Source organism: Phascolarctos cinereus, unplaced genomic scaffold, assembly GCF_003287225.1.
Source record: "Phascolarctos cinereus isolate Bilbo 61053 unplaced genomic scaffold, phaCin_HiC Scaffold_3;HRSCAF=262, whole genome shotgun sequence".
NCBI lineage: Eukaryota > Metazoa > Chordata > Mammalia > Diprotodontia > Phascolarctidae > Phascolarctos > Phascolarctos cinereus.
The window spans coordinates 102,660,150-102,674,222 of record NW_027555736.1 but is presented as its reverse complement, the minus strand read 5'-3'; the positions used below and the strand labels follow the sequence as shown (position 1 = coordinate 102,674,222).

Here is a 14,073-nt window from a genome sequence, read left to right as displayed (position 1 = left end):
AATACCCTGCTTTTGAGTGGTATGATGGAAAATGCCACATTTAGACTTCAGAGATCAGTGTTTGAATTCTGCCTACCCAGAAGGATTTCAAGGCAAAGGCTTGGATTCAAATCACCTCTCTATGACTTGCTACCTGCATGACGTTCGGCTAGACAGTCACATATGTCTATGAGCAGCCTCAGTTCCATCATCTACGAAATTGGGGGGTTTGGCCATGATTCTCGAGGACTGACAAAGCTCATCATTCACCTCTTGACAGAGACATGATGTGCTTAAGATGTAGAATAGGAATTAGATTTTTCACACAGTAAATATGGGGATTTGTTTTGCTGGACTGTACATTTGTTATGATAGTTTTATTTTTCACTTTTTTTTCCCTAAGGTGGGGGGAGTCAAGGAGGGATAGGGAGAGAAAAAAGAAGGAAGAAGAGGAGGAGTCATTGTGGAATCTTTTTTTTTAAATGGTGGAATAAGATCAGAAAGAAGGCCAGACAAGCCAATGAGCTTTGAAAGCTGTAAAGTTGTACTTATTATACACTTACAAAGAAAAATAAACTGTATATAACAGTAACCTGCACAATCCTCTTTTTTCTGTTTTATTATAAGTAAAGGCCTGTTCTATTCAATGTTTAAGTTCAGAATAAAAATAAAACCTAATTTAAACAATAAAGTTGGAAAATATTACTTCTAAGACCACTTCCTCTAAGTCAGGATGATCCTAAGTCACTGAACCTCAGTACTTATCTCAAAAATAAGAATAATAATACTTGAATTCTCTTTTTTTCTGAGGTTTTATAGGGAAAAGTTATCTGTTAACTTTATCACATAATTGTGAGCTTTTGTATGCATTATTATTACCATTTTTCTTTCCAGGAACACCAATAGACTCAACAGAGTATATTTTAGAAATAGCTAGAAGGTACAGTAGATAATAATACTGCAGACCTGACTTCAGATCCAGCTCCAGACATCTACTTTGTGATCACAAGCAATTCACTTAACCTCTTTAGCCTCAGATTCCTCAAAAATGTGGCAAATCAACTCAACAAAGATTGATTGTTGATTAGAAGGAACTCTGCTATATCCTGTGAGGAATAAGTGATGAAGATGAAGATGAAGACATGGTCCCCCCATTCAGGGAGCTTACAAGTTGTGGGCATACTGGTGTCCTCCTTATGGAACAGCGTGAAAGAAAGAAATTTATTTATAGTATATAAAAAAAACTCACTTCATGTTTTTGGGTATGTTTTCCCAGGGCAAACATTCTTGTCTAAAGTATACTTATTTTTAGAGTTTACTGAACATTGGGTTTTATTGCAGTGTCCTTGGAAGCATGTACAAACTCCCCTTTCTCTTCTGTACCCCCTCCTCTTTTCTCACCTCTGCATATCTTTGCAGCAGGAAAGAAGAGGCAGAGAGAGTGCAGGTGGAATTACCTATGGGACTGTCAAGCTAAGGTGTGAATCCTGCTATGTACATATAAGTCAGCTTCCCTCTGTCAGAGACAGCATGAACATCTGGCTGCTATCTGGGGAGCAAAGAGAATGTTACTGGACCACCACAGAGCATTCCACCTACCACAGGATCTCAAAGCACTTTATGGTAATGAAAGCCTTGAGAGAAAATCTGGATCATTATCCCATTCAGAATACACAAAGATAAGCAAATGACCTTCCCAAGGTTGTTTAACAAGACCCTCTAGAGTAGACCAAAAAAAAATATGTAAGCCTGACTTCTAGTCTCCCTATTCTAATAGTATGCCACATTCTCCCAAAAGGGTCCTTTTGGAGATTTAGGGGAAGGAGTGAAGGCACATGCATTTGAAGGAGTCCTAATAAAGACCTTATTTACATGGCTATGAAAAGAACATTAAATTCTAAGAGAGAGTAACATCTGTTAAGGCTGGAAGGCAATGGCAGTATGTGTCCCTTTAAGACAGTACAATTCCAATCCCCTTATAGAATTGCCCAGGGCTTTCTCACCAGCTAAGCACATCTCAGCAGAGTTCTGATTACCCTGGTACAGCCCAGAAAGAGGAAAAAAAAGGAAGATAATATATTTCTTCTCAGAGATAGTGTATTTGGATTTTGACATTTTATTTATCTCAACCTTAAAGCTTATCTTGCTTCAATATAATCAAACTACCATTTTCTACCAACTCTCAAAGCTTAATCCACTTTGTGATGAGGAAGTTATCTCTGAATGTATGGGGTAAAAAAACCCAGCTAATTGGTCTATGTCAGATTATCTTTATTTTCTCCATCCGTTTTTTTCCTAGTCTGAATCACAAATGACAATACAAACAAAACAATGTCAACAACATGCTCTCACATTAAGACCTAATCAATGTCAGACTCCATGCTACAAGGAAGTTCATTAATTGAATAGGGGACATTTTGATGTGTCATCCAGAAATGGATGATCCATGGACGCCCAAAGCATAATAGGACCTCCATACTGCCAATTGTCTGTCTCTAACTTCCTCTCAAATCTCTAGTCTGTCCAAGGACCTTATATCCCCAGGTCAACAACAGTTAACTGTTCTTTCTTAGATGAGCCTCATGGGTTAATGGAAAATTCCTGTGTGCTACCTGGCTATTTAAGTCCAGAAAAAATTTATTTAATTAAATAAACCATTATTAAGTGTTTACTGTATGTATAGCACTATGCTGGGCACCAGGAAAGATAAAGCATTTAGATAAAATTCATTCTCAGTTTTCATGGAGACTACTAGACTCATCTGACATCTGAACACATAACTAAGGCAAATAAGGCATATGTGCCAAAGAAAGGTGAAAGCAAAATGAAATGTGAGCTTAAAGAGGGAAAAGATTACAAATTGTGGTGATCTAGGAGTGCTGCCTGGAAGATGTGGAATTTGCATTCAACAACAAATCTGATGAAATTCAAAAACAAAAATTAATTTGGCACCCAATATGTATAAGGTTTTATGTTGGGCACTGAGAATAGGATGGAAAATCAATGTAGTGCTTGCTCTCAGGGAGCTTATATTCTACAGAGGATAATATCATATATATGGAAATTAAGCAAATGAAAATTATATACAAAGCAATCAAAACTAATTTGAAGAGGAAGACATTGCTAATTAGTAGGAATCAGGAAGGTCTTAGATAGAAGACAGCAGTTGACCTGTACTTTGAAGAAACTTATCGTTTCTAGGAGTTGGAAAGCAGGAGTACATTCTAGGCGTGGTGTGCAAACTGTGCAAATGCTGGGAGGTGGGAGATGGGTGTCATATACAGTAAACAGCTAGCAGGCCAGTTTAATTAGAATAGAAAATGAGTAAATGGGACTAGTATGAAATAAGCCTGGAAAGGAGGTGGAAGTCAGATTGCAGATGGCAGCAAATGCCAGGCTGACTAGAGGTAATAGGGAGTGACTGGAGATCTTTTAATGGTATCTTGTTTTAAAGAAGAGGTAAAAATTCAAAAGATGAAGGCATTTAAGGGCTACAAATGTCATAATTGCTTATACCTTATCATCTTCCAGCTCATGAACTAGAGGTAGGATGGCAAAACAATGTGCCCTCTTGTCCAAGATCTATTTGAAACTGCAGGTGTGGGAAATGTGGCAATAATGTGACCGAGTTGAAAGGGCAGCTTTTTGTTGTAGACAGGAAAAGGTTTCTTGAGTGAAAACTAGTCTGCCTCTTAAAAGGAGATGGCTTTCCTAAAATGGAACCAATAGTCATCTAATCTCATAAAGACAGAAAGTAGAGGTACAATTCTGTCTGAACCTTGGAAAGGAAGGAGAGTTGTACCAATGACCAGCCAAGAATATAAGTGCTAGTAATGTCATACTCTCCTTCATGTACCATAAGTAGACTAGGAATGGTAAGGACACTAGGGAGAAACAGAGGATATTAACTCTTCTTGAAGGTAGCAAAAGTGCTTTCTTCTTATACCTAGCCTTCTGTCAGGCCAATTTTCAACTCAGTATCTTTGCTCTTGCAATGAATACACAATCTTTCTTTCTTTTCTTTTTAATGCTTATGTATTTTTAGTTTTCAATATTCACTTCCATAAGCTTTAGGGTTTTAAATTTTCTCCCCTTCTCTCCCTGCCTCCCTCCCCAAGATGGCAAGCAATCTGATATAGGTTCTAGATATACATTCCTATTAAACATATTTTCACATTAATCATGTTGTAAAGAAGAATTGGAACCAATAGGAAGAACCACAAGAAAGAAGAACCAAAACAAAAGGAAAAAAAGAGCAAATAGTATGCTTCAATCTGAATTCAAACTCCATAGTTCTTTCTCTGAATGGAGATAGCATTTTCCATCATGAGACTTTTGGAGATGTCTTAGATCCTTGCATTGCTGAGAAGAGCTAAGTCTATCAAAGTCAGTCATCACACAAGGTAGTTGTTACTGTTTACAATATTCTCTTGGTTCTGCTCATTTCACTCAGCATCAGTTCGTATAAGTCCAGGTTTTTCTGAAGTCTGCTTGCTCATCATTTCTTATAGCGATATATTCCATAACATTCATATACCACAATTTGTTCAGCCATTCCCCAGTTGATGGCCATCCCCTCAATTTCAAATTCTTTGCCACCACAGAAAGAGCTGCTATAAATATGTTTGTACGTGTGGGTCCTTTTCACATTTGTACACTCTCTTTAGGATACAGCCCTAGAAGTGCTATTGTTGGGACAAAGGGTATGTGCATTTTTATAGCCCTTTGGGCACAGTTCCAAATTGCTCTCCAAAACAGTTGAATCAGTTCACAACTCTACCAACAAAGCATTTGTGTTCCAATTTTCCCACATCTTCTCTAACATTTATCATTTTCCTGTTTTGTCATATTAGCCAACCTGATAGGTGTGATGTGGTACCTCAGAATTGTTTTGATTTACTTTTCTCTGATCAATAGTGATTTAGAGAATTTTTATATGACTATAGACAGCTTTAATTTCTTCATCTGAAAACTGCTGTTCATAACCTTTGACCATTTATCAACTGGGGACTGATTTGTATTCTTATAAATCTGACTTAGTTCTCTACATATTGTAGAAATGAGGCCCTTATCAGAAACACTGGTTGTAAAAATTCTTTCCCAGTTTTCTGCTTCTCTCCTAATCTTGGTTGCATTGGCTTTGTGCAAAAACTTTTTAATTTAATATAATCAAAATTATCCATTTTGCATTTCATAATGTTCTCTATCTCGTTTGGTCATAAATTCTTCTGCTCTCCATAAATCTGACAGGTAAACTATTCCTTGCTCTCCCAGTTTACTTATAATATCAGCTTTTATATTTAAATTGTATACTCATTTTGACTTTATTTTGGTATAGAATATAAGATTTTGGTCTATGTGGTTTCTGCCAAACTCTTTTCCAGGTTTCCCAACAGTTTTTTTGTCAAATAGTGAGTTCTTATCCCAGAAGCTGGAGTCTTTAGGTTTATCGAACAGTAGATTACTATAGTCATTGACTACTGTGTCTTGTGGACCTAATCTATTACACTGAGCCACCAATCTGTTTCTTAAAATATAGCACTCTTTCTGAGCTTCACTAATGATAGGCCACATCTTTCAAGTAATGAGGTATAAAGGACAGGACTAAGGAGTCAAGAATACCTTGGTCTGAATTCTGCTCAGATATTAACAAGCTTTGGGAGACTTAAAGAGCCACTTAATCACTCTGCAATTTCCTCATTGGGAAAATGTGGATAATAATAGCATGTATCTCACAGGGTTGGTCAATCAGTCAACTAGTATTTATTGAGCATCTCTTACCTACCAGGAACTGTATTAAGTATTGGGGATACAAAGAAAGAGAAAAACAATTAAAATGGAATAAAACAATTCAGTCCCTTCTCTCAAGTAGTTTACAGTCTAATGGAGAAGACAACTTGCAAACAACTACATACAAAGAATATATAGGTGTGTGTATGTTTGAAGTGTGTACATGTATGTATATATACACATTTACACATACATATATAGACATATATACTTACATATATATTTGGCAATAATTTCCTAAGATTGAGGATTGATATAAGGATGAAATAAAATAATGTAGAGTACATTTTGTGAAACTTCATAGTGTGACAGCAAGTTCCTCTGATAAAGGTTTTATTTCTCAAATATATAGAGAACTGAGAAAAATTTATTAAGATAAGAGTTATTTTCCAATTGATAAATGGTTAAAGGACACGAGCAGGCTGTTTTCAGAAGAAGAAATCAAAGCTATCAATAATAACATGAAAAAATGTTCTAAATCACTAATAAGAGAAATCCACATAAAAACAACTCAGAGATATGACCTCACAGCCATCGGATTGGTTAAAATGATAGAAAAGGAAAATGATAAATACTGGAGGGGATATGGAAAAATTGGCACACTAATACACTATTGGTGGACTTATAAACTGGTCCAACTATTCTAGAGAACAATTTGGAACTACGCCTAAAGGGCTATAAAACCGTGCATTCTCTTTGATCTAGCAATACCACTACTAGTTCTATATCCCAAAGATACCTAAGAAAAAGGAAAATGACTCATATGTATAATATTTATAACAGCTTTTTTATGGTGTCAAAGAATTGGAATCTGAAGGGATGCCCACCAATTGGGGAATGGCTGAACAAGTTATGGTATATGATTGTGATGGAATACTACTGTGCCATAAAAAATGACAAGGATGGTATGGTTTCAGAAAAACCTGGAAAGACCTATGTGAACTGATGCAAAGTGAAGTGAACAGAACTAGGGGAACACTGGACGCAGAAATAGTGATAATGTTTAATAATGATAGACTGTGAAAACTTAGCTATTCTAATCAATGAAGTGATCCAAGACAATTCTAAAGAATTCATGATGAAAAATGCTATCCGCTTCCAGATGGAAACTAATGAGCTCCGAGTGCAGACTGAAGCTATTTTTTCACTTTATTTTTCTTGCTTTTTTACCCCCAACATGACTAATGTGGAAATATGTTTTGCATGACCTCATAGGTACAATGGAGGTCATATTTCTTGCCTTCTCAATAGGTGGTGGAACGGATAGATGGAGACAGAAAGAGAATCTGGAAGTGAAAATAAAGAAATAAAATAAAGATATCCTGGAGGAGGGAAACTTTATAATGACATGTAAATTATTATTGAACTCTCTTGGTTTCTCCTTTACTTTTCATTCTTGACTTCAGTGCATAGAACAGCAAGCCCATATGATCTCATATCAAGAAAATCAAACAGTGCCTTAGGAGAAATAATGATTTATAATCTGCTCCAATTCTCTTTGTAGAGAAGTTTATCTGTTTGTTATCTTTAGACTAATTGATAAAACATCGTTATTAACTTAAGTCAGTCATGTCTGATATTGAGCTAGAAATTCCATTAAAAGTACATATGTTAGTTCCTTTGTTTGCATGTATGTGCTGTTACTTTGTCAGTAATAGCTTTTTGTTTTCCTCAATGAGAGGTGAAACAGTTAAAAATATCTATCCTGTTAGAATACGCTGCATCTTTTTAATAACTCATTAAAAAAAACTCTGGCTTTTGAGATGACTTATACTACTTACATTGTTTACCATGCTGCAGTACTTTAAGAACACTACTTAAAAGCTAAATAAACTTGGTTTACATTTAAAGAAAAAAGTACATGTGTTTGTTAAACACTCTTCATCCAACAAGAAAAGTCATGTCTGTTTTGTTTAGTTTCAGGCAACTATAGACAACATGCTGGACAAATGTTTCAACTCCCACGAGGCAAACTGAAGCCCAAATCCTTTCCAACAGTACCATTTGTAATGACAGGGAACAACATGAGCAAAGAAAGAGAAAAGTGAAGGAAATCTATAGGAATGGGAAGTCACTATATTTGGAAGTATAGAATACATGAAGGAAAATTACAAGAGACAAGGCCAGAAAGGTAGACTTGTGTCCAACTGTGAAGGGCCTTGAATGCCAGATAGAACTTTGAATACTATTTGGTAGGCAACAGAGAACCTGTAGAGCATTGGAGTGTCATGACTCTTATCTATGTACGAAAAGTTAAATCTAACAGTAATGTGAAGATGATTTTAGAGGAAGAGAAGAATAAGGTCAGGAAGACCTCTTAGAAAAGTTTTTGAAAATCCAAGACAGTTGGCAATGAGGCCTTGCCTGTTGAAGGGCTGGAGTAGTGGGACTAGAAATGTCAGATGATAGAACTAGAGGGAGATAGTCCTTCTTGCAAATGCCAACCCTTCTGCTTGTCTCTTCATCCTATTTTTCCCACCTCTTCCAAGAATTTGATTCTTTGAACTGCTTCTCTTCCCTTAATTTTCAGTTACCTAATACATTTGATTCTTCTCTATTGTTTACAAACAAACCCATATCTATCCATTTCTAAAGAAAAAAAATTAAAACACCTTTAACTCAATCCTACTCTCCTCTCAGTGGGTTTTTTTGTTTTTTTCTGTCCTACTTGACCTTTCATCAACATCTGGCACTACTGACCCCTCCTTCCTCTTAGATATTCTTTCCTCCCTAGATTTACATAACAGTCTTTATTCTTATATTTCTTACTCCTTCTCTGTCCAAAGTATTTTATGATATAGCCAAAGTAATGGTTCATTTCTGAGCAACTCTTCCACAAGACTTGAGAAGTCAATGTGGTCCAGAAGAAAGAGTACTGGATTTGGAGTCAGAAAGTCTGTGTTCAAATTCAGCTTCCACCATTTATTTTGTATGTGACATTAGGCAATCCCCTTGTGACTCACTTTCCCCATATGTAAAGTGAGGGTTTGCATTAAATAACTTCAAAGATCCCACTCAAAATTTATAATTCAATGATGCCTTTTCCCCACTCCTATCATGCATAATGATGGGCAGGAGTTGTTTGAAGGCAGGTGGGTCCTCAGAGCCTCTCTGGATCTATAGACCCAAAAGTTAGGTGACCACTCTTCAAAGGAGCCTTACTTATAGTACAGCCCGAACTTGTAATATCATCTTTGGGTCCTAGTACAGAGAATAGGCAACTTTGGGGTTGGCATCAAGGATTTTTTTTTCTTCTGTTGCCTTATGCATATCTTAAATGAGCATGCATATCTTAAAATTGCCATGGTATGCGCTGAGAGAACAACAGGCTTAATTTGAAGTTTCAGACTGACAGAAAGTTCTATTATTATTCCTTCAGGAGGAAAGAGAATGACTGTTGTAAGAGACTGACACATTGAAACAGAACAGCTTATCTTTTCATTTTCCAACATGCTGGCTTCTCTCTATGTGGCCAAGAACATTGATGAAAAAAGGTTGGCTTCTCTTTTCATTTTTATAGGAGTTTGTTTGATGTTTGGTATCCATCAAGGAAGCTGAGCTCAAGTTATGAAAAATGCTGTGATTTAATGTATTTAAATAATGGTGCTGCTCTCCCATTATTCACCCTTCTCACAAAAAGAATGTCAGACCCATTAAAAGGGGGGGGGCTAGAAGATTTCTGGATTGCTTTTGTCAGTGCTTTTAAAACCCCCAATGAGATGCCACAAAATGCTAATTAATATGCACAATTTCCTCATAGGCGAGATGCAAGTTTTCCAGCTTCCTTGATGGAGAAATTGGCCCTATGAATTCAACATTCCCAATACCTTCTAGCAAGAATAGATGAGAATAAGAACTTCAAGTCCTATGTTTGCTCTGCCCTGTAACTCCCACATTACATAACAGATCATAAGATTTAGAATCGGGAGGAATCTAACACAATCTTTTCATTTGATAAGTGAGGGAGTATCCCTAGAGGGATATGGTGACATACTAAAAGGTCATACAAGTAGTAAGGAGCAGAGCCAGAAATCAAACCCAAATTCTCTGACTCAAGATACACTGCTCATTTTACTGCACTGAAGCTACTTTGCCTAGGAGGAATTTAGCCAGACATAAAGCCAAATTATAATGTGGTTTGCTTGCTTCCACTGGAGGTCTTCAGGCAAAGGTTGGATGACTATTTGTTAGCTTTCCATTAAAGGAAATCATGCTTTAGTTACAGGTGGAACCTCTAGAGTCCCTTGCAATTATTTTTTTTCCTCTTTCCAATTCTCAGATGCTTTAGTTATGAAAGAAATTGAGCAGTCAGTTGAGAAGAAATGTTATCAACCTCTATAAAGAAATTTAACAATCTATTTTGTTTTTATCTAAATTTTTGTGTGTATGTAATTCATTTCAACTAACATGTTAATTGGGTATTGTGTATACTATGTAAAGCAACTCTGAATGTGTTCATTGAGATTGTGAAATCAGAGCAGGGAAGTGGAGCAAGCAATGGCATTAGCAATATGGTTGAGCCCAATGCAAGCTACGAGTTGAGAATGGGATAAGAATAGAAACTGGACCTTAATTTCACTGGTATAGAGAGTGTTTAACAAACACATGTACTTTTTTCTTCCTGGGTGAGGAAGCCCTCTACCAATGCAGGTAAGCACGTTCTTGCATCTTAGAGTCTTAGAGAATTGCCAAAAGCATTGACAAGTTAAGTGACTTGCTCAAGGTTATACATCCAGTGTGTGTTCAAAGTGGGATCTGAACTTGTCTTCCTGGTTATGAGGAAGGGTTTCTAGGCCTCAAATCATGCTACTTCTCTCTGAGTTAAAGAAATTACTTTTTAAAAAAGTGTTTTGTTTTGTTTAGCAGACCCAGAAATGTGGGTGAACCACTCTGTATAGGTGACTTAATGGGGTTTGTTTCACCAATGTTAGGACCTCCAAGAAGCATGGAATCATAGGAAATAAAATGGAAACACTTTAGAAGTAAATGATTCTGAAGTATGAGTCAGACTAAAATCAAGAAAATGACAACATGGCAATGATCCAGTCCTCAAACACATATAGGCTGCATGCAACACCTCCCCTATGCAAGATAAATGACAGCTTGAAACATCTTAAAGAAAGGAAGGAAATTCACAGTGAAACTTCTCCAATGTAACAGGGCAGTGGGAGAGAATCCAATTAAATTCAATAAGAGACATAGCCAGAATGTTCATGTTTAAGTAACTCAGTAATTATTAGGGCAATTCATCTACTTACCTCCAAAGTGAGCTCTCAGTGATGCTCCCTAGGTTATAGTCGTAGAGCTTCGTCAAAATTAGAATCACCTGAAGGCAAAAGAAGAAATCATGGTTAGTCTCAAACAATTACAGTCTCATAGAACTGAAATGGCTCATGGGAAGGCTTAGGATTCCTTTAATGGGCGCTTAACATAATTGAATGAATTGTTAAGGCTTTCTGCCTAAACTGACATGGGAAGCGTTGGCTGGGCCATGAGCTGAACTACTCAGGCCTTTCACCCCACTACACTAAATGGCTACCTAATACCAAGAAATTTCTTTGATGGTAAATGTTAACCCTGAGGACTCAGCCTCTAGCTTGCCTGGTCCTCCCTTGAGTAATTTCGTTAGAGGTAAGAAAAAAAATGGTGGCCACTGCTTTACTGAACAAAGAGCTGTGAATCTTTTTCCTGGGCTTAGATTCACCTACTTCATCACCTACTTCGATCAAGAATGAAGAAAGTGCCCCTATTTCCTGGGAAAGCATGCTTGGAACTCACCCTAAAGATTCTAGTAAACTCAATTTAGTTCACCTCATTTACTTTTTTAGTCTCACTGTGCCTGCAACAATATAACTTTAGCCATTCATCTATTCATTTATTTATTTTATAAACAGCTATTGTGGGCTCAGCAGTCTGATACATAAGCCTTAGCTCTTGCCCTCAAGAGGTTTACAATCTGATTAGAAGATACCAGTTTTTGCCTGTTATCCATGAAATAGAAATTGCTATCACATACAAGCCAGTACCTTGTTCCCAGGGCATGTTGTTATTATTATTGTTATTATTATTATTATTATCATTGTTGTTATTATTATTATTTTCAGAGTAGAATCCACACCAGCTTGTTCTAGTGGAAAGAATACCAACTCAGAAGTCAGAGACTTGGATTCCAATCCCACTTTTGATGCTTAATGACTATTCAACCTTGGGAAAGTCACCCAAACATCTGTGAGTCTCATTTTTGTCATCTGTAAAATGTGTTAGTTGTACTCAATGGCTTCCAAATTCCTCTACAACTCTGTATCTATGATCCCGTGACTTTTCTTTCTCCCCAGTCCCCACTCCTTTCAAACACACAAAATACATTTTTAGCTTACAGTAGGTCTACTGCTTTCTGTGACTATACTTACCACTCAGGGCCAGTAGATATTCCAATTATACTGAGCGTTTAAGGGAAATGAGCCTCCAAAAGCCAGGATAATTCAAAGATCAGCACCAAAGTGACTCCTCTATGCTGTTCATTGTGCCCAAAGTGGACAGCAAAAACACAGTGGGCTTACTCATTGCCTTCAGATGTGTTTTGTGGTCCTCACATCCTCAAATATTTGTTTTGTATTTGTAGTGGGGGCAATATCCAAAAACCCTCCCCTGGCAGGTTAAGCTAATTTTCCCCTGAAATGTATTGAACCTACCTACCTTTTCAAAGGGGAATGTGATTCTAGCCCATTCACATAGGTTCTTGGTTGCCTGAGTTAATGACAAAAACAAACAAACAAAAACCATCCAGGAACTGAGTAGTGCTTTCCTGGGTCAGAGCACTGAAGACCAACAGCAGCACAGGACAGTTGAATGAACCACGTCCTAAGGGAACATCCCTTCCCTGTTCTGATTGTCTTTCCTTGGCCATGGATATAAAAAAGCCTTTTGTAAACTTTTCAATAGACTATGAGTATCTCATTTCATTCCAATTCCAAACACAAGGCAAATAGCCAGCCTTGTCAGCCCTGAACTAACCTGGTCAGCCTTAGGCTATGGCAGTCTTGGTCTTAGAACTCTAAATGGATTAAGGTTAAGTGACTTGGCCTGAGTCACACAGTTAGTAAGTGTCTGAGGCTTAATTAAACTCAGGTCTTCCTCACTCCAGGCCCAGCACTTCATTCATGAGCCACCTAGCTGCCTCCACCAACCATCAGACTCTCCACGACTCAATTTGCTGAAGGAATCTGTTGGAATGAGCAGAGCAATCTTCAATACTTCTCTCATAGCAGTACACCAAACTTCTCAATCTATAGAGATTCCTTGAATTAAAGACACTTTAAAAAATGCAGAAACATTAACAGACAGTCAGAGCTCAGGGATTCCCTGTGATTCATGAATATTCCAGTGGCCAAACTAGACTGCTGACTTTTTTTTTGTTTGTTTCTTTTAAAGTTACTTCTTTAGCAAAATGCAGACATGTATTAGGTGCTGGGAACCCTATTGGGACATCAGATGGTAGGACTGTCATGGGGACATATGCTTAACAGACAGGTTGGCCAATTAAGGCACTCTAAGTGCTAAATTTCAATCACCACCATCCCAGGAACGCTTATCAGCGGCAGCAGGGTGGCTGTTTGTTTGAAGATAGAGAATTATGTTGCCTCTCTACCTCAGTACATTTTGCTGAATAGGCCTATAAATCCCCCACTAAGAAAACGGAGGTGTGAACATAAAGCATTTCTGGATAGTTGCACTCCTGATACAATATAGCAGTAAACTCAATAATGAAGTTCAGCCTTTCGCTCACCACTACTACCCTTCCTCTGAAGTGGGAATTAAGAGGAATGCCAGTGATGAAACCCTTTAACCCAGCATGCAGCTGTATGAAACCACACACATGCACCCTGAGAAATTGTTTAAGCAATTCCCAGAGCAAAGGAGGTGGGGCTGGAGGAGGTAGGAGTCCATTCCCTCCCTTTATTTCTTTTGCTAGTAAAACTGAAATGCCAGTGATAACTCTCAGGCAGTTTATCAATACAGCATGAAGAGAGGCATCCTTTATGGCATTTCAAAGAGTATCTGTTCAAATCATTCTATTTAATCTTTCTGTTTTCAGAATGAGAGCAAGAGAGAGAGGAGAATCACAAACCTTTCGTTATGCTTCCAATCGATTTTTGAAAAGTCTCTTTTTTTCTTGTTTCTGGGAATTCCTTACTGCCTTGCTCTTTAGTTGTGTTTCTGAAATGCTTTCCTTTAGTTTTGGTTATTTAACAATCCTGTTAACTACTCAGCAGAATTAGAACAAGTTAAAGAGATCAAAGGCCA

The 14,073-nt window shown here is 37.3% G+C and overlaps 1 protein-coding gene across 1 annotated transcript in view; it reads right to left on the bottom strand.

Annotated features, from left to right (window-relative positions):
- Positions 1-14,073, bottom strand: part of SORCS1 (sortilin related VPS10 domain containing receptor 1) — a 705,676-nt gene that overhangs the window by 435,807 nt on the left and 255,796 nt on the right. The window contains 1 exon segment of the mRNA XM_078151070.1: positions 11,028-11,095. Within this exon segment, the coding sequence (XP_078007196.1) occupies positions 11,028-11,095 (68 nt within the window).